This window comes from Leptonychotes weddellii, chromosome 4 (assembly GCF_054177405.1).
Source record: "Leptonychotes weddellii isolate Sample4059 chromosome 4, ASM5417740v2, whole genome shotgun sequence".
NCBI classification, from domain to species: Eukaryota; Metazoa; Chordata; class Mammalia; order Carnivora; family Phocidae; genus Leptonychotes; species Leptonychotes weddellii.
Window position 1 is genome coordinate 156197249 of NC_138372.1, and position 21022 is coordinate 156218270.

The following is a 21022-nucleotide window of genomic DNA, read 5'->3' on the forward strand; positions in this document are numbered from 1 at the left end:
CTCTTTTTAAACTTTTTTAAAACTTACTCTATCAAGGGCGCCTGGGTGGCTCAGTCGTTAAGCATCTGCCTTCGGCTCAGGTCATGATCCCAGGGTCCTGGGATCCAGTCCTGCATCGGGCTCCCTGCTCAGCGGGGAGCCTGCTTCTCCCTCTACCTCTCTGTCTCTTATAAATAAATAAATAAAATCTTAAAAAAAAAAACTTACTCTATCAAGGAATCACTGTATCTTTCTGAGTCAACACACACAATTCTATTAAAGACATGTTACAACATGGTGAGATTTGGGGTTGCTATCCCTCTATAAAACCGTCCGATGCGGACGTATTTGGAATTAACTCCCCCCTTGCCCTGGGTTCTAGGGGCCTCTAGGATAAAACTGCTAAAGCTTCTTTTTTCACATACAAGATTCTCTCATTTCACTTGCACAAGTCGAGTCTTCCGCGTCCCGTCTGGTTCCTCCACAGCCAGCAACCCCAGCCCTGGCTTTGAAGAGGGTCTCAGACGCCTCCAGGAGACTCCCGAAGCGCCGTTCAGGGTCGGGCGGTTTACCAATTCCACGCCCTCCCGGGACTCCTTCAAGCCACCTGCGGGTGACCTCTGTCCTCCCCACCCTAACCCCATCCTCGCTCTTACCGCCGCCCAGAGCAAGCCCGGCCCCGCCCCAGCGGACTCGAGCTCCGCCAACACCGCCCCGCCATGGCTCCACCCACCTGCCTGGGTCCCGTCTACCCGGAATTACGCAATCCCCCTCGTCCAAGGCTCCGCCCGCTGGAAGCCCACGACGCTCACCGCTCCTCCCCCCCACACCATCCGCCCACTTCGCCCTGGCTCCGGAACCTGCACGGCGCTTCCCGCCCGGGCTCCGCCCACCGGAATCTGCAAAAGCCGCGCAGCCCGGGCTCCATCCAGCCGGAACTTGCACCGCCCTCCTGGGCTCCGCGCGCCCGGAACCTGCGTCGTTCGCTCCGCCCAGACTCCGCCTACCCGGTCCCTGGCTCCAGCACCCGGGAACTGCACCAGCTGCTCGGGCTCCGCCCCGAGGACCCTCGCGGCCCGCCGAGCGCCGGGTCCTCCCCCGAAGCCTGCCCGCGGGACTGGTGCAGTCGCTTCGCCTCAGGCCCGTGCCCTGGCCCAAGCCAGCCCGCCATGGAGGGGGATGCCCCCGCTGCTGCAGCCGCCCGCTACCAGCCGGCCAGCCCCCCGCGGGACGCCTGTGTCTACAACAGCTGCTACTGGTGAGGGGCGCGGGTGCAGCCCCCGGCATCTCCCTGGCTCCCTGGGTCTCGGCGTCGCAGCCGGGCCCCGCCTCTTCTCAGCCCCTCCCTGGGGGCGCTCTGGGCCTCCACTGGCGGGTTTTCCCGCTTGTGGGATGAGGGAGCGGGAATGGCAGCCCTCGTCTCTTGAGTGGAGCGTAGGCATTTGGAGAGCGGGGGAGGGGCGGAATTCCCAGGAATGGTAGGGTCGGTGGTGCATTACTAATGCCCGGCGCTTTTCGCTTGCACATTTCTCAGCAGATCTCAGTGCTTGGGGGCCAGGAAGGGGAGTTGGAGGCGGAGGGTGGAGCGCGGAGAACCTTTGCAAATTACTCTGCTGAAGCTTTTGTGGTTTCACACTCATTTTAATTTTGAAAGAGAATGGAGGAACGGAGATTTTGCAAATAACTTTCCCAAGGTCATCAGCTAATAGCGACCAGGAATCCATTTCAGGCCTTCTTGTACCAGAAACCATCATGAACCACCATGTTGTCATTATCATGCCCATTACATTTACATAGCACTTGCTGTATGCCAAACATTGTTTTGATTCGCTTGTGTAAACGAATTCATTTGAGCCCCACAATTACCCTAGGAGGTAGGTGTTTTTGTTATCCCCGTTTTTAAAGATGAGAACACTGAGGCACAGAGGGGTGCAACTAATTTGCCTTAAGGCCACATATCTTGTGAATGAAGAAATGGGGATTTACCTGTAGAGAGTTTGGCTCTGAAGTCTACACACTATACCCCTGTCCCAGGCCACCTGTGTGGCCAAATCACCCCTCCTGGAACCTTGGTCTTTTTCACTCCCACACCCGAGTAATGACTTCTTCCCCAACCTCCAGTTGCAAAAGAAACCTCAGGCCCATCTAAAACTTCCTCCTTTAGCTGGTCATCAAACCAGTGTCACCAAGAATTTAACATTTGTTCAGCTCTGACTGCCTGTCAGGGCAAGTGCCGAGTGTTTCCATCCATGGCTCGGAGATAGGTTCTATCATTTACCTCATTTTATTAGTGAAAAGAGGGAGCCACAGAGAGGCTGCGTTTAAGATCACACATCTAGCAAGAGGTGGTGCTGAAATTGGAACTTCTGTAGTATAGGAGTCCATGATTCTTAACGACTGCACTTTATTTCTGTCTTACCTCTCAAGTAAATCCCCTTAGTTCTTGTCCCTAATGTCCATTCATTGTTTTATTTATTCATTCGATAAATGTTTATGAGGCACTTGGACTGTGTGGTGCAAATTGTAGGCACTTTGGGATACAACACAGGGTAGACAAATTCCCTATAAGATCTCGTGGTTCATATGTTTTGGTTCAGGGAAAACAGGCAAAACCAAGTAAACCATGTTTGGTGTTAAGTGTTATGAGAAAATAAAGCAAGGTAAGGGATGGTGACTCATTTTTTCATGATGGATATTTAAGGAAGGCATGGTTGATAAAGTGATATTTGAGCAGAGATCTGAATAAAAAAGGGTGGGAGCCTTGTGGATGTTGGAGGAAGATCATTCTAGGCAGGGGAGCAGTGGTGCAAAGGCTCTGAGAAGGAAGTGTGCAGGAGTATTCTAGGAACAAGGTAGCTGGGACAGCTAGAGTGGAGTCATCTGGTGGAAGCATGGTAGGGAATAGACATCTCTTCAATAGATGGTCTCCTTTAAGTTCCTTCAGCCATGGGCCAGGCCCTCCTTGGCTGTCAGTGGCCTGTTCCAGTCCTTCCTTACAGGCCTCTGCCCAGATCTCTCCTATCCCCTCAGGTCCTGAACCTTAGCTGGCTTCACACTGCTGAAAGCTGTTCTAAATTCAAATGAGCCCTAGAATCACCTGGGAGCTTGTAAAGCATGCAGATCTTAGGGTCCCACTCCACAGAGAGTCTGGATGTGTGAACAGTGCAGTGGAGGAGTCTTAGGCTCGTCCATTTATCACATTTTCAGGAATACAGTCACAGACAGTGAAGTCTGTCTCCTGAGCATAGCAGGTCCTTTCAGATCTGGTCACCATGTGTTTCTCCAATCTCATTCTGAACCTGCCTTCTGTTCTAACCCAGGGCTTCTCCAGCCATGGCTTTGTTGACATTTTTGAGCATGCTAATGTTGTGGGAGGCTGTCCTGTGTATTGTAGGGCGTGTAGCAGCATCCCTTGCCTCTACTCACTAGATGCCTGTAGCATCCTCACCCAATTTGTGACAACCAAAAACGTCACCAGATAGTGCCAAATGTTCCCTGGGGGGCAAAATCACCTCTAGTTGAGAACCAGTGTTCTGCCCTGTCTTAATCTATCAGGTACGTGCACCTTACTACGCTTGCTCCTGCAGGTTCTTATAACTTGAAATAAATGCCTCTTTTCTGCTTCTTTAGTCGGATGTTATTTATCTGTTCAGATTTAGCTGAAAGATAATAGTGGTAACCGGTATTTGTGTGGCACTAGGTGGTTTGCAGAGCATGTCTAATTCAATTGTAATTGTTTGTATTCTTTGAACAGTTGAGCACCTGCTGTGTGTCAGGGATCCTTCCCTTCTGCATGCTTCTCTGACCTCAGCCCATCACCAGTAACCCTTGCAGAATCTTGACCTTAATGCTGCTTTGTTAGTCTTTCTGCTACAAAATAATCAACCAGTAGGTTGGAACATTATTATTACAATCCCCCTCTTTTTTAAAGAGGTGCTAGGACTCACACCAAATCTGAGGGTCTTCCTATCCCAACAGTAACTCCCAGCATTTCCAAGTATAAGCACCCCCCACCCCCCCTTTTAAGTAGGCTCCATGCCCAGCGTGGAGCCCAACACAGGGCTTGAACTCACGATCCTGAGATCAAGACCTGAGCTGAGATCAAGATTTGGATGCTTAACTGACTGAGTCACCCAGGTGCCCCAAGGCCCCCCTTTTTTAAACATCAAATGTTTCTTGAGATCCTCCTATATGATATTAATTGTACTTGTAAAAAATTGATAAAAAAGGACTACAGATTCAGTGACGCCTATGTTTAAGTTTTTTTTTCTCTTTGTAACATTCACACATACTTGAAAAATAATAGACAAAGTTTGTCCATCCACATATGTACTCAGCTTGCCAACAGTATTTGTGGTACACTCGGATTCTCAAACTCTTCGTGTTAACTCTGTGCTCATCCTTGGGACTGGAGGAGGGGAACAAACAATGAGAAGCCACTGACCTATACCTCCTCCATCCTCCTGTGTCCCTCAAAATTAATGACTCTCTCTTCTATGCATCTTTTATGGCCTTCTCTGATGCTTGCTTATTTATGGATCTGTATGTCTCCTCTCACTGTCTGTGAACTCTAATTTATCATTACATCCTCCAAGCACTTAGCATAGTGCTTTTACATCATAAGCTCTTGAAGATGTCTTCGGTCAACTCCAGAATGTCTATAGGCTGGACAGAAAAATGTCTTCTGAAAACTTGGTCTTAGAACATCCAGGTTCCATGTTTGGAAATTAGGCTTTGACAGATTGAGTCATGAGTACGAGCAGAGTGTTGATGCAGCTCATTTTGAACAAAGGTGAGGTGTGGCTCTTTAGAAAAAGATAAGAATCCAGAGGCTGAGCTATGAATACTGCCAGCAATGGTTGATTTTGCCTGTGTGGGACTGTGCCTGTGGCTACCAGTGTGGCTTGGTTTGATGCACTGGGCATTGCTTTACTTAGGTGATTCTGACTACTGCTTTAAATATCTAAAGGTGTGTCATAGAGAAAAGGAGATTCATCTGGGGTAGAAGTATAGGAAGATGGATTTCAGTTCAGTATGAGAAAGGACTTCCTAAAAGTCAGAACCTCTTTTGTACCAGAGGGATGCAGGGAATCCTACTTAGAGTCTCCCTCCAAAAGAATTCCTCGGCATATCATGTAACTGCTCCCCGATCCTTTCCAGCCAGAAGCCCTCCTCCCCAACACACTCATCCTGCCCCATTCCTAAGGGGAGCAGTGAACCAATATTAACTAAGATTTCTCAAGTATTTGATTATCCCCATTTTATGCATTGATTATCCCCATTGATTTGTCAAGTATATGATTATCCCCATTTTACGCATGAGAAAAGCAGATACTCAGGTCAGGATGTTCAAAGCTTCTTACCTCATAAGTGGCTGAGTTGGAATTCCAGCTGTATCTCAAGTCCTTGGATCCAAAACTTAGGGAGTATTGATGTAGCATCTTATCACTTATAAAATGCCTCCATGTGCAAGCACTACTGGGGCAGGTAGCGAGCATTCTGTTTGGAGAGAGGTCGGCACACAGTATAAATTGGGTCACACCTTGTTGGGGATGTTTTAGAAGAGGGTCAAACATCAGTCAGTTATTCGAAGAGGTGGTGTTTAAAATCTCTTCCAACTTTTTTATGTCTTCATCAGTCTTCTGTTCAAATTTGAAAGACACAGAGCACTATTGCTTAATTGTGCTGATTAAACTATTATTTTATTTCAGTGAAGAAAATATTTGGAAGCTCTGTGAATACATCAAAAACCATGACCAGTATCCTTTAGAAGAGTGTTATGCTGTCTTCATATCTAATGAGAGGAAGATGGTAAGTTGGTGAGTGATTGCAGAAAGAGAACAAGAGAGTTATGGTGACAATAGGAACTAAATATAGTATGGGGTCAGCACTGTCCCAAAATGTGCTTTATAAAATACAGCAACATTTTAAAGTTTATTTTTGAATGAGTTTTTTTTTTTTTTTTTTCCTTTCAGGGCACAGTTGAGTTAGAAAAGTTTAGTCCCTTATTTGAAGGTCAAGAAATAGATGACGGGGAGCGCCTGGGTGGCTCAGTCGTTAAGCGTCTGCCTTCGGCTCAGGTCATGATCCCAGGGTCCTGGGATCGAGTCCCTCATCGGGCTCCCTGCTCCACGGGAAGCCTGCCTCCCTCTCCCACTCCCCCTGCTTGCCTTTCCTCTCTCGCTGTGTCTCTCTATGTCAAATAAATAAATAAAATCTTAAAAAAAAAAAAAAAGAAATAGATGACGGTATACACAGATTAAGTCCCCTCTCTTTAGGTATTAAGTTAGAGCTTTTTAAATTGCTTAGGCTAGAGCCACATACTCTCAGGTTTGAAGTAAAGATGTTTTTGTCTCTGGAGTTTAAATAAAATTATGGTAAATTTACATGAAGTATTAAAAAAGCAAGCCTTTAAAAAAAAGTAAGCCCTTAATATTTTGTAAAGCACTTTAAAAAAATATTTAAAGATTTATATTTTTAAGTAATCCCTACATCCAGTGTGGGGCTTGAACTCACAACCCCAAGGTCAAGAGTCTCACATGCTACCAAATGAGCCAGCCTGGCACCCTGGGAAGCACTTTTGTAAGCATCATTTCATTTGATGCTAATGGAAGCACGGTAAAGTAGGCAGGCTTCAGACAACTATCTCCATTTTATAGATGAAGAAATAGAGGCTCAGGGAGGTCCCACAAATAATGTAGGAAAGCAAGACTTGAACCTTCCAGGCCTTCTGATTCCCTGTTGAGCTCTCTGTTTACTCTCCAAAGAACATCAGATAATTTTTGCATTTTCATTGTTAAGAACACTTGGAAGGATTTAGATTTCTTCTTCATTCACCTGATTGTTGGTTGCTTAGAAATATTTTATATTTTTGTATTGCTTTAAAGAATGTAGTAGTGGTATAACTGGAGTTGTGCCTTATGAAATTGATTATATTTTGTAGATACCTATCTGGAAACAACAGGCAAGACCTGGAGATGGACCTGTGATCTGGGTAAGATGGTCAATTCAGAGAGCTTCTGGTGCATTAGTACTTGTAATTCCTGAGTAGTCTCTATGTTTTGTTAAAGCAGAAGTGGTTAGAGCAGTAGAGAAAGGCTATGATAATTATTGATAATTGACCTCTTGGGAATAGATGTTATTTTGTCTAGGGTAGTACTTACAGACACATTTTCATTTAATTTTATTATTACAGGAAAGATTTTATTTTTTTAATTATTATTTTTTTTAGTGAGCTCTACGCCCAATGTGGGGTTCGAACTCATGACCCCAGAATCAAGCTTTACATGCTCTACCGACTGATCCAGCCAGGTGCCCCATATAGGAAAGATTTTATTTTATTTTTTTTTAAAGGTTTTATTTATTTATTTGACAGAGAGAGACACAGCGAGAGAGGGAACACAAGTAGGGGGAGTGGGAGCGGGAGAAGCAGGCTTCCCGCGGAGCAGGGAGCCCGATGCGGGGCTCGATCCCAGGACCCTGGGATCATGACCTGAGCCGAAGGCAGACGCTTAACCGACTGAGCCACCCAGGCGCCCCTAGGAAAGATTTTAAATAGCTGATGTGGCAGATATATTTGTGATCTCCTAGGCTGTTATCCATTTAACACTGGAAGGAACTTCAGCAATATCTAGTCCAGCTGCAATTAGAATTATCTGGATATCATGTTAAAAGTATAGGTTTCTGATTTAGTTGATTTAGAGAAGGTTCAGGAGTTAGTGTTCTTAGCACACTTGTGAGTGACCATGACTAGCATTTGAAAAACCTGGATCTACTGCAGCCCTTCCATTTTTCAGGTGAAGAAACAAGCCCCGAAGAAGAGTGAGAAGCTCGAAGTTATCTAGCTGATCAGTGGCAGGACTGGGTCTCAGCCTGGGGTCCTTTCTAGTACACATCTAGGTGTCGCCTTAACCTGTCCCCCTGAAGAATTGTTTATGCTAATAACATGAAGATAAAGTAAAAGAAAAACTCCATTCCTGATAATGTAACCAGCATCTATTTCTGATACTTGTTTAAAATAAGGTATCATTTGAATTGGTTTCATCCATTTATTTAACCTATATTTAAATAGACTAAAATCCCTGGCCTCACAGAGCTCACATTCTTGCCTCCTTTACCAGCAGGTGATTTGCTGTGCTAATATTAAAGCCCAAACCCAGTTTTGGAGTTAAGTCCCAGTCCCCCCATTGGTGGCTTTATGAACTGGACATGTTATTTATCTTCTTACCTTCAGTGTCCTCCTCTGGCCAGTTGCGAGTCTTAAGTGACATAATGCGTGGGAGGCATTATTCTGGTACCTGGTACAGTGTCTGGTACTGGTGCTCAAGCTTTTCTTGTTAGCAACAATAGCTACGTAACCCTTGTTGCAGACTGTCCACGTGCCCTAGAAGTCATCCCTGTTGCTGAACCACTCAGCTGACTTTGAGTCATGGTCTTTCTTCTCGTTTTAGAGAAACTTGCAGGGAAAGGACCTGTAGTCATGTCCCCCTTATACAGCATCTCATGGCACCCCAGAATGAGATTCCTGTTACGAGAAGTCCCCCCACACCCTCCGGCAAATGTATCTTTGCCTCACTGCTGTCCTGTTGTAGGAAATCAGTACCCCGAGTGGGTAGAGACACCCAGTCCCAAGAAGCTGATCGCCTTCTAGGTGGGTTTCCCTCCCCCTAGCCCAGCTTGGTCTCGTCCAGGCATCTGGGCAGGTGCTGAACCCAACTCAGAGAGTGAGGCTGCCGCTTGATCTGTATTCCCTGACTCCACATCTGTGCTCTAAAGGCGACTTGGAGTTGAGGCCTGCTTTCCCTCCCCAGTTCACCAGCCATCTGGGATGTGGGGGTATGGACCCAAACTAACTGGGAGGTTGTGGATATTCATTACTTAATGCGTTTTCCACAAGTTGTGCTTTCTTCCCGGAACACATTCCCCTCAGGCAGGACTCAGCCGTGGCAGCCTTTCCTCAGTGACATGTTCCTTGGCTTTTGGGCCCCACTCCCCTCCCTTTCTGGGTTGGCTTTTAAAAAGTGTTTGCGTAGGTAATCTCCTTAATTGTCCCAGCAGCAGTCTGCGGGAAGGGGAGGGGCCAAGGTTTGACCTGAAGGCCCTCACCTGTAGCCTCCTGCTCTTTGCCACCCTCACGCGGTCCGCAGCACTTGACTGGTCCCCACTCTCTGCTCCGCGAGCTCCTCGAGGGTCAGGACTTTCCTTTCTCATCTTTGCATCTTTACTTCAGTTACACAGTTTCTCACAGACAATAGAGAATATGCACTTCAAAGCCGCTGGAATAGGAGGGAGATGATGTCAAGAGAGAAACAGGTTTTGGATGAGGCAGAGACTGGAGACTCCTGGAGAGAGCCAGCACGCAAGGGATGGTTGCGGGGGGGAGAGGTGGAAAGCTTGCTGCGGAAGGACGGGAATAACACGGACGCACCCAGTGGAAGGGGGGCCGCTCTCACTTTATTTATCTGGAGGGTAGCATGCATTAAGGGGAGTGCAGGGCATAACCATCCATTTCTGATGCTATTTCTGCCTTACGAAGATAGCACTGGAGCCAAAAGAAGCTCTTTAGGCTTTGATGGCAGAGCATCTCCAGTCTTAATTAATCACCTTCCTCCCATCGTAGGGTCGATGAAACAACGTTTGAGAAAGTGCTCTATAAGCTCTGCAGTACTAGAACTATAAGGTGGTGGGACTAATGCGGTACTATGAGCCTTTTATCTCCCAGTCCTGTTCTCTGTGAGAGCGCCTTTCTTCCGAGGGACTCCGAGCATTTGACTGCCCTCATGCCCCTTCATAACTTCCCTCCCGTCCCTTCTAGCCATTAGCTGGTGTTGGGCAGTGCCCAGCGTCGGGGACTGAGTGGTGCGTCCCAGCCGAGCCGCACAGGGGACACTGTCTTCATCTTTCCTCCTTAATGGCTACAGACTGGGGTTGGCCTATTTAACAGCAACAACACTTTAAAGTTCTTCTTTCACATTGCAGGCTCGCCCAAGCAATCCCCTTTGTTAATACTTGGAGGGTATCCTTGCACCTTTTGCTCTGTATTCATATGCATGCATGTGTACTTTAGAATGCACATGTGTGTCTTTGTATACACATAGCTTTTAAAAAACTAATGTACATATTTTGCAATTTACTTTTCCCATCTGACTATGTAACATATCCATTTTCCCATTTTCTGCATAAATTTACCTAAGTTTTTTTTTTTTTTTGGTGGCTGCATTATGGTTTATTTCTCTCATGGTGGGCTTTTGGTTGTTTCTGAATTTTCACTATTGTAACCAGTGCTGCAGAGATTTTCTTTGTATATATATATACCTTTACATGCGTATGGCCATTTTTTTTCTGTAGGATGGGTTCCTAGAGGTAAGATTGCTAGGTCAAAGGGTATACATTTAATGTATATGAACATTTCCACTACTTATTTAAGTGTTCCCTGTCACTGGACATTTAGTCTTTTTTGGGGGTTTTGTGTTTGCTTTGTTTTATTTTGCTATTTTAAGAAGGGTTGTATTAGTCTTGTATTCATTGTTAATGATTATATATGAGTTATTACTGTGACCTTGGAATTCACCATCATGAAGTAACTTGGTTAACCTCAGCAACTTTTACTTCTAGGATTACCATGTTGTCCTGCTTCATGTTTCAAGTGGAGGACAGAGCTTCATTTATGATCTTGACACTGTGCTGCCATTTCCCTGTCCATTTGACACTTACGTGGAAGATGCCTTTAAGTCTGACGAGGACATCCATCCACAGTTTAGAAGGTGAGGAGATTCAGGATGGATTTACCTACTTTTTGAAGTTAGACCTTGACAGTTACACAGAGAGTTTGTGTGAGTGTGTCTGTATGTGATTTTCTATTTCCTTGGCATTTGTTTTGCAAAGATCACTTGATTTGGCATCACCATTGAGTTGATATTTAAAAATGATGTGCCATACAGAAGATTCAAAATGTTTTGAAGTTTTAAGAGTTGTCCAACATATAAAAGGTTGGCATTCTTTTAAAAATGTGTGTGATGAGATCCCAAATGTTTTCTGAAAGCCATTTTGGGGATTTCTGTCATACATGTGTATGTGGGTGGGTGGGTGGGTGTGTGGGTTGTGACCTTAATGAGGAGAAAATTGAGGGGTCTGTGATGGCAGGACCTGAACATTATGCCCTTTACGCCTGAAACACAATTGAGTAAATAAAGGCACCTGGATATATTTCTGTTCCTGTGTAGTTTTGGATTTCAGCTGATCCTTTCTCAAGGTTTCTTTAACAGGTGATAAAGCTGCATAGATATTTGTGTATTACTAATAGTACAAAAATGCCTGGGTACTTTTGTGTATGTCATAGAAAATGAGTCTGTATAAAAATTGAGTGGGAATTTTACTATGAAACCTTCCTAATGTAAATGAATGTTGCCTTATCTGCAGGAAATTTAGAGTGATCCGTGCAGATTCGTATTTGAAGAACTTTGCTTCTGACCGATCTCACATGAAAGATTCCAGTGGGAACTGGAGAGAACCTCCTCCATCATATCCCTGCATTGAAACTGGAGGTGAGCCAAAGATGCCTTCTCATAGAGGTTTCTGATCACCATGCAGATCAGCATTGCCTCTTAACCAGGGACAACAAGTGTGTGTTACTCTTTGTATGAAACTCCCTGAGTTGTAAGAAGGTAAGAGGGAGCACAGATGTGCGTATTTATTAGGTTCAGAAATTGAGGCACAGAGAACAGGACTGGAAAGCGTAAGAGCTCGCAGGGAGGGGAGGTGCTCTGGAGCAGAACCACGAGAGCTGCACGCCGCCTTGCACACTGCCGGGGTGTTGTGCCTCCTGCTGGGACACGGCCTCAGGAGGTCTGCGCGCTTGGGTCATTTAACAGTGGGACAAGTAGCACCTTGCCATGGTGGGGTTTCACGTGAGGGTGAAATCCCTAGGGCATCCTTGTGATATGTGAAATATCATTTCCCTGGCTCTGTGATAAAATCTGCATTAGAAGGAAGTGAGATCTAGCAGGTTTTATTGTACCACTCATCACATTTATGTGCTTTTAGGCATCAGTCCAATTAATTTCTGAGATTTAAGTAGATAAAGAGTTCTTCACCCTATTACTATTGTTTGGCATTCACACGAGCTTGAAACGTTATTGATGATTGTAAGTAATTCTCAACGTTTGCCATTTCTTGGTGAGGTCATCCCGTCGTGGGGATGGGACCTTCTGTATGAAAGTGCTCTGTAAGCTATACAACATACCAGAAAAATAGGACAGTGGCATTCAGAGTTGAGCAAGGAAGAAAATAAATATATTTGGTGTATTTGAAAACTGAAAGGGGATTCAAACTGATTTTGAGGCTCTCTCTGAAAAACTGTCTCTCATGATTTTAAACATTTATATTGGAGTTGCTTTTGGGTCTGCCAGCCTGCTTGCTAGCCTCAGCGTTAGCATTGGGGGCAGCTCCTAGGTTAGGAGGGGGTGTCATAGATCTTCCTTTTAGTCTCAGGCAACCTGCCGTATAGGGTGTGGCCTGGGACAGTGTGCCTTCAGCCACCCGCCATTTCTCTTTCAGATGTGAGCACCCAGCACAGAGCCTAGCACATAGTAAGCACTCAGTAAACACCAGCCTGTCAGCCCGGATCCTCTTTGAGTCATTCCTTTTGGTTTTGATGACTAATGCTCAGTAGATGCTATTGTGTGCCAGGCTTTGGTGCCAGCCACTTTACATAGTAGTTTAATAGAATTTTTACCACAGCTCAGGCAAGCGTTATTTTCCACATTTGATAGATGTGTAAAGTGAGGTGCATGAAGATTAAGCCCTTTGCCTCGGATGCACAGCTAGGCAGGATGAGGAGGGGGCATGGTGGTGGTGGTTTCTGCCTTGTGTGTGGTTTAGTTCATCAGGGACCTCCTGAACTTAGATCGAAACTAAAAGGAATCTGCTCTGAAGTGTGGGGTGAACATATGGGTCTCCCATGTCATAATTTAACGACACTGTAATGTTCTTTCATGTGGTAAACTCAGTACTTCAAATGCTGTGTTTATCAAAGGAATGTATTTGAAGTTAGGATAAGTGAGAATTACTTTTAGCTAATTAGTAGTGTTTTATAAAAAAATAAAAAAGGTTAAAAAAAAATGGTTCAAGAAAAATATTGAACCCTAATGCCTGTTTCAGGTACTTTAATAGCACTTCCCTCCATCCCCTGCATTCAGTGGTGGGATTGACTCTTAGGGCTTGAATTTAGTACATTTGATATGTTGACCATTAGGATTATATGATTAATAATTTTGGTGGCCATATGTCTGCAAGACCACTCTTTTCAGTTCAGCATTTAGTGTATTTTATTTTTATTTTTTTAAAGATTTTATTTATTTATTTGACAGAGAGAATGAGAGAGAGAGCACATGAGAGGGGGGAGGGTCAGAGGGAGAAGCAGACTCCCTGCCGAGCAGGGAGCCCGATGCGGGTCTCGATCCAGGGACTCCAGGATCATGACCTGAGCCGAAGGCAGTCGCTTAACCAACTGAGCCACCCAGGCGCTCAGCATTTAATGTATTTTAAAGAAAGGAACTATTTTTTTTTCCCCCAATGGGAAGGAAACTGAAATTTATAGTCGTATCACCTTGCCCTGAAGAGTCAGTTCCAGCACTAGCCACTGATGGCTCAGTTTTTAAAGACACTTCCTAAGTCTTGGGCTGAATTATAAAGCACACCAAATTTCCCCCTCTTTCTGAGTCCTTTCCTGCCTCTTGTCCGCATATACCTCCGATCTTCTTGCTTCCTAATGTCTAGTAACACTGGCTAATTTGAGCCAAGCTGGAGGATCAGTGTTAGGTAAACAGAAATGTTATAGTGCCTCATGGGGGAGATTAGAAGAGACAGATGTTTATTTATTATACCTTGATCTCTAAAAAAAATTTTCTTTATATTTTGTGTTTAATACATTGATCTTTTTACATAATGAATGGCTACAGATAGTAATCAGTTTTTATTTAATTACATTAAAAAGTCTTAACAAAACAGAAAAGGGGGGTGCCTTAGAAAACAAATATTGTTATTTCAAAAGCTGAGATTTCTTTTAAAAGCAGTTTGTTAAAAATTTTTGCAGACTTTTACTGGCCTCTGTAGAGTCTGGCATCCACCCACCCACGTCAGTAGGAACTGCCACCCCATCTTTCCTGACAGGTGCCTGTCTTCCCTTTATTTCCGGTTATGTGGTAATCCAGCATTCCCAGCTCTCTGATGACTTCAACTAAAGTTCTGTGTTTGCTGATTACCTAGCCTTTTTGTTAGAAGGGTGTTAGCACCCTGTTTCTAGTTTTCTACATTTTCTGTGCTTATCTGCATTTTTGAAAGATACAGTTGTGGGGTCACGGTCACGTAAGCTAGGCTTACATGGTTTTGCTTTCAGTTGTTTAAAGGCGTCTCTCGTTTTCTGCTTGGGTGGGCTCTGATCTTGTATTTGTTTCTCTGAATGCTTTCCACTCTCAATATTTTTAAAGGTTTTTTTCTTTGTCACTAGTTCTTAGCATTTTGATTAGGATGGATTGTAGTGTAGTTTCCTTTAGGTTTATTCCACTTGAGGCTTGTTAAGATCCTGAGATTGGTGGATTTATAGTTTTCATCAAATTTGAAAACTTTTGGCCATTATTTCCTTGCACATTTTTTTCTGACCACCGACCCTCTTTTAAATTCTTGTCCTTCAGCTACACATGTGTTAGATGGCTTGATATTATTCCTGTAGGTCAGTGATGTTCTTCTTTTTTTTCAGACTTTTTCTGTACATGCTTAATTTTGAATAATTCTTTTTTTTTTTTTTAAGATTGTATTTATTTATTTGACAGAGAGAGAGACAGCGAGAGAGGGAACACAAGCAGGGGAGTGGGAGAGGGAGAAGCAGGCTTCCCGCGGAGCAGGGAGCCCGATGTGGGGTTTGATCCCAGGACCCTGGGATCATGACCTGAGCCGAAGGCAGACGCTTAATGACTGAGCCACCCAGGCACCCTGAATAATTCTTTTATCTTGTCTGTAAATTCCATCGCTCTCGTCTTCTGCATTCACTAATTTGTTGTTAATCTCATCCAGCACATTTTTTAAAATTTTATATATTTTATTTTTTTATGTCTAGAAATTCCATTTTGGACTGATTTAATGTCTTTCATTTCTCTCTCTCTTCATCATGCTCATGTTTTTCTCTACCCTTTTGAACATATGGGGCGTGTTTATAATAGCTGCTCCTTGTCTGCTAGTTCCATTATTTCTGTCATTTTAGTCCATTTCTGTTGATTGAAATTTCCCCTGGTTTTGGGTCATATTTTCCTGTTTCTTTGTGTGATTTGTAAAATTTGGTTGGAGGCTGGACTTTGAATTTATGTTGTCAGTTGCTGGGTCTTGAGGTGCTTTTTAAAAACAGTGTTGGCATGCAGTTAAATTACTGGGAGTCAGCTGGGTCCTTTCAGGGCTTGTTTTTAAGCTTTTTTAGTGCAGGTCCAGAGCAGCCTTTCATCTAGTGTTAATTTAGCCGCAGTGCTCTGGTGCAGCCCTTCTAAGGACTCTACCAAATGCTCGTGCCTTACAAGTTCTCTCTCCCTTGGCTGGGGGGTGGGGGGGACTGTGGAAGTTCTGGCAGTTATTAGATCGACTACATTCTGGTGCTTCTTTCCTGGCCCCGGGAGGTCAGTCCCAGCCAAAGACTTGGGTGTGTGTTGTGGTCAAGGTGGGGGGGGGGTCCGCTCTGCACCCCCCTCTCCTATACTCTGCCTCCTAGGTCCAGCTGCCCGGGCCCTCCCGAACTTAGATGTTTGTCTTCTCACCTCAGGAAGACTGCCACGCTGGGTGTGTTCCCCTCTGTGTGCTGGGCTCTGGACACAGCCCCCGAGGCCAGTAAGCTGGAGGGATCCAAGGGCTTCCCTTATTTGTTTCTGCTTTCTTAGGAATCCCAAGTGTGTGCTGCTTATTGTCCCAACGTCTGGAAAGAGTTGCTAAATATATTTGCACGGTTTTCTATAGGTTTATGGTGGAAGTGCAGTTTCTGTAACAATTTTTTGATGGGCAGATAAAACAATATGTACATACTTAAAAATTTTTTTTAGTGTGGAGAATTTAAATCATATACCAAACTAGACAAAATAGTATGTCAGACTTTCAACAGTTATCAGTTCATGGCCAGTCAATTCATTTGTATCCCATCCACTTTCCCCCTTCTCGTATTATTATTATTATTATTTTAAAGATTTTATTTATTTATTTGACAGAGAGAGACACAGCGAGAGAGGGAACACAAGCAGGGGGAGTGGGAGAGGGAGAAGCAGGCTTCCAGCTGAGCAGGGAGCCTGATGCAGGGCTTGATCCCAGGACCCTGGGATCATGACCTGAGCCGAAGGCAGACACTTAACGACTGAGCCACCCAGGCGCTCCTTGTATTATTTTGAAGCCAATCCCAGATACTATGTCATTTCAACTCTTAATATTTCAGTATGGATCTCCAAAATATAAGGCTTTCTTTTTTTTTTTTTTTTTAATATGACCATTGTACCATTATTACATCTAAAAAAAGTTAACAGTAATTCTTTAAAATCATCATATAGCTCTCTAGCCAGTGTTCACATTCACAGTTGTAAAGTCAGAAAGTCGGGGCACCTGGGTGGCTCAGTTGTTAAGCGTCTGCCTTCGGCTCAGGTCATGATCCCAGCGTCCTGGGATCGAGCCCCACATCGGGCTCCTTGCTTAGCGGGAAGCCTGCTTCTCCCTCTCCCACTCCCCCTGCTTGTGTTCCTGCTTTCACTGTGTCTCTCTCTGTCAAATAAATAAATAAAATCTTAAAAAAAGAAAAAAAGTCATAAAGTCATCATGCTTTTTTTTTTTAAAGACTTTATTTTTAAGAAATCTCTACACCCAGCATGGGGCTCGAACTCATGACCCTGAGATCAAGAGCCACATGCTCTACTGACTGAGCCAGCCAGGTGCCCCCATATCATCTTTTTTTTTGTACAGTTTGTTTTTTTGAGTCAGTGTCCAAATGAAAGCCCTACATTGTGTTTGGTTATGTCTCCTAAGAGTCTTTTTTATTTTTTTTATTTATTTATTTTTTATTTTTTTTAAAGATTTTATTTATTTATTTGAGAGAGAGAGAATGAGATAGAGCACGAGAGGGGGGAGGGTCAGAGGGAGAAGCAGACTCCCCGCCGAGCAGGGAGCCCGATGCGGGACTCGATCCCGGGACTCCAGGATCATGACCTGAGCCGAAGGCAGTCGCTTAACCAACTGAGCCACCCAGGCGCCCCAAGAGTCTTTTTTAATATATAGATTCCTTGCCCAACTCTTTTTTTCTTATGTATTTGTTGAAGAAACTGGGTCTGGGAGAAGCAGTCTGGATTTTGCTGATTGTATCTCTTTTGTAGCCTCTGAATTTCCTGTAATTGGCAGTTGAATCCAATAAATTGGCAGTTTGATTATTCATGCTTTTTTTTGTTTTTAAAAATTTTATTTAGAATCAATTAATTAACATATAATGTATTATTAGGTTCAGAGATAGAGTTTAGTGATTCATTAGTTGCATATAATACCCAGTGCTCATTCCATCAAGTGCCCTCCTTCATGCATTTTTAAGTTTTTATTTTGAAATAATTTTAGACTTCTGAGAAATTCGCTAAAACACTATTGAGCATTCCTATATACCTTTTACTCAGATTCCACTAATGTTGAATTTTATATAACCATAGTGTAATTATTGAAACCAAGAAAATGCTGTACTTGATATAAATATATTGATCCAGGGCACCTGGGTGGCTCAATCAGTTAAGCGTCTGCCTTCGGCTCGGGTCATGATCCCAGGGTCCTGGGATCGAGTCCTGCATCGGGCTCCCTGTTTGGCGGGGAGTCTGCTTCTCCCTCTGCCTGCCGGTCCCCCTGCTTGTGCTCTGTCTGTGTCAAATAAATAAATAAATATTAAAAATATATATATATTGATCCAGTACTGTTGACTTACTTAACTTTTCCAAGTCTTCCCACTAATTTCTTTTCTCTGGTCCAGAATCTACCCCACGACATTACATTTAGTTGTCCTGTCTCCTCAGTCCCTTGCAATCTCTGACAATTTCTTTTTTTTTCCCTTTCCTTTTATAACTCTTACAGTTTTGAAGAGTACCGGTCAGTTATTTTGTAGAGTGTCCCCCCAGTTTGGGTTTGTGTGATGTTTTGTCATGATTAGATTGAGTTACATGTTTGAGACAAGAATACTGCAGAAGTGATATTGAACCCTTCTCCACTTGAATACTTTTCCCTACTTTTGGTCTCTGGGTTGTTTTATTGTGTTTTCAATGGACATTTCTTTCATGAATTTTTTAGATTCCAAAATGAACCTGAATGATTTTATCAGTATGGATCCTGAGGTAGGATGGGGAGCTGTCTACTCCCTATCTGAATTCGTACATCGGTTTGGCAGTCAGAACTACTGAACTTGACATCTGGATGTAGAACCATGGAGAAATTCTAGGACACGAACAGTTCATCCCTTCATTGGGGACAGCAAACACTATGGTACATTTGGCTTGGAATTATATTTTCCTCTTTTAATTCAGTTGAGTTGAAACATGAGTGAACAAAAAAATTAAAAAAAAACCATGGTTTTTTTTTTTTGGATATGTTAGGTTGAAACTTGATGTAGTGTATATTTGCTAAGATATTCCAACACTCATTTGTTAAAACATGTGATAACTTATGCCAGTAATTGCTTTTGTTATGATAAATGTGTGGACTTTGTTCTGGATGTTTTGTTTTTCTCCAGCTACACTGTAAGCTCCTTGAGGGCAAGGCTGTGGCTCATTTCTCTGTGACTCCCTCATGCGCCTCAAAGTTGCCCATAAAATGTGTGCTGGTGATTGTACTGCTGCTTGAAGAGGGCTGGTACTGTGAGCTGAATCAGCAATAAGTTTTAGTCTTTCTGGACTATTATGTTCTTAAGAAAAGATTGCAGCCCTCTCAGGCTTGAGTGTTATTTGGCCTATTTATATATGTTTTTTAAATAAAATTGATTTAAAAGTAATTTTGTTTTGAAGATTTTGTGTCACCCTTGATGATCTGAGATACCCAAGAATATCTTACTTGTAGATGGGAACATTACTTTAAAATACATGTATCGATCTTCCTTCTTGAAGATGTTTTGGAAATTTGGCTTTCGTCATATAATTCCAAATAAAAGATGTTTGGCACGAAACCGGCATATACAGCGTTAACTCTCACGCATGTCTTCTGAGTCTCCTGTAACAGCAATTTCTGAAAGCAAGGTTGTCCAGGCTTTTGATCTTAGATGAGTTTTCAGCTTATTGAGAAACTTTCATTTAATGTAGATACTCTGCCTTGTGCTATGGAGGGACACCTGCAGTCATTACTCAAGAATCAAGGGAAATATATCTGTTTGGTTCAGCTGACCAGGAGGCTTCTGGGAGAAAGTGAATGAACCTTTGGTAAGAGGAACACAAACACCACCTCTTAAGTTATTTTATAATTTAGAACTAATTATAGAACTCATACTTGCATATCTTTGTTGACTTTTAGATGGTCATTTAAAAAGCATGCGGCTAAAATGAAGAAGATAAATTTTGGCAGGCTGTAGTACGGAAATGCTTTGTCTTGAGCAGAAAGTTTCAGAGGGACCAAAAGATTGTAATCTGATTTACAAACTGCATTTTTGGAGAGTCTTTTTTTTTTTTTGCCAATTTATGAGCAGGTTTCCAATCTGGTATTCATAATTGTGTCTAGTACAGAGGAATCAGACAGTGTGTGTGTGTAAGTTTGAACTTTGCAGCCAACTTGTCTTGAAATTGAAAACCCCTTCTTGCCGATGTAGGGAGCAAGGTTTAAAGTTTTAAGCCTGTTAAAATGTCCAGTGGTCACAATCTTGAGTTAGAAGCAAAAGAGGCCATTTGTTGTTTTTTTCTACCTACCACTCCCCACTCCTACAGCTCCTTCTGGGAACCTCTTCTTTGCACATTTCGTATAGTCCTGGTGGCCTGTATGGAAAGGCATTTGGCCTAGGCTGGGCCAGGCTTGGAGCCAGCCCCTGGACAAGTCTAAGAATGACCTGTCACAAAGTCCTCTGGATTTGCTGTATTGACATTTAAGGAGAAAACAAAAAATCTCTCCATGAGGAATGCTAAACTAGGGGCCTGGGAGTTTGGGGCTCATGGTGGGCATCCTGACTGCCACTGAAGGGCCCATTGCAGAATGCCGCCTGGCAGAGCTGAGAGCAGAGCAAAAACCCTGAAGGCATTTCTGAGTGCCTGGATCTTTTTGTTGCTTCAAGCCAGCAGCAACTTTGGAACTTTCCGGTTACATAAACCAGTGGATTCCTTTTTCTCTTCAGCTTGTGTGAGTTGGATTGCCGTCATTTTTAACTGAAAGGTAGGTTCCCTTGCAAGATTTTTCTTGAAAGTTGTTTATTAGGAACTGTACTTTTGTCTTTCTATGCTTAATTTTTCTCTGGGGTCAGAGTTGCTTCTCTTTATACTCAACATGCGTGAGAGAACTGAATAAATACTGATAAATGCTGTCTGTTTGGAAAGAGGAACTTTCAAGAAAAGCAGGGGACTAAAATAGAATTTGTAAGTTGAGTATGAAAATAAGAGAAATGAGGTATCTCTGAGAATCTGACACATGATGGAGTGGGGAAGCAAATTCCACAATGTAAAATGGTTCCCAGGTCAGTAGAACTGACTATCTGATGGGAGATACTACCATGGCTTGTAAGAAGGGTTATGTCTTTCAGAAGAGGGGTTGGTTAGCAATGAAAGTAAAGGCAAACTGTTTTGTGTACATGGTTTTTTGAGTTTAATTTTTAATTATTTTAAAAATAGGTGGTACAGGGGCGCCTGGGTGGCTCAGTCGTTAAGTGTCTGCCTTCGGCTCAGGTCATGATCCCAGGGTCCTGGGATCGAGCCCCGCATCGGGCTCCCTGCTCCGCGGGAAGCCTGCTTCTCCCTCTCCCACTCCCCCTGCTTGTGTTCCCTCTCTCGCTGTGTCTCTCTCTGTCAAATAAATAAATAAAATCTTAAAAAAAAAA

General features: G+C 43.5%; 1 protein-coding gene across 9 annotated transcripts in view; it reads left to right on the forward strand.

Moving 5' to 3' along the window:
* Positions 1-980: 980 nt before the first annotated feature.
* Positions 981-21022, forward strand: part of NTAQ1 (N-terminal glutamine amidase 1) — a 50240-nt gene continuing 30198 nt past the window's right edge. The window contains exons 1-7 of one of the 9 annotated variants that reach the window (XM_081816495.1): positions 981-1237; positions 5691-5790; positions 6923-6973; positions 10594-10742; positions 11398-11522; positions 15731-15905; positions 18310-19006. In XM_081816495.1, coding sequence (XP_081672621.1) covers positions 1149-1237; positions 5691-5790; positions 6923-6973; positions 10594-10742; positions 11398-11522; positions 15731-15905; positions 18310-18331 — 711 coding nt within the window. In that variant the 5' untranslated portion in view covers positions 981-1148 and the 3' untranslated portion in view covers positions 18332-19006. Of the gene's footprint in view, positions 1238-5690; positions 5791-6922; positions 6974-10593; positions 10743-11397; positions 11523-14071; positions 15696-15730; positions 15906-18309; positions 19007-21022 lie in introns of those variants that run through there. The other 8 variants (XM_081816498.1, XM_081816497.1, XM_081816496.1 and 5 more) reach the window with 8 other exon arrangements.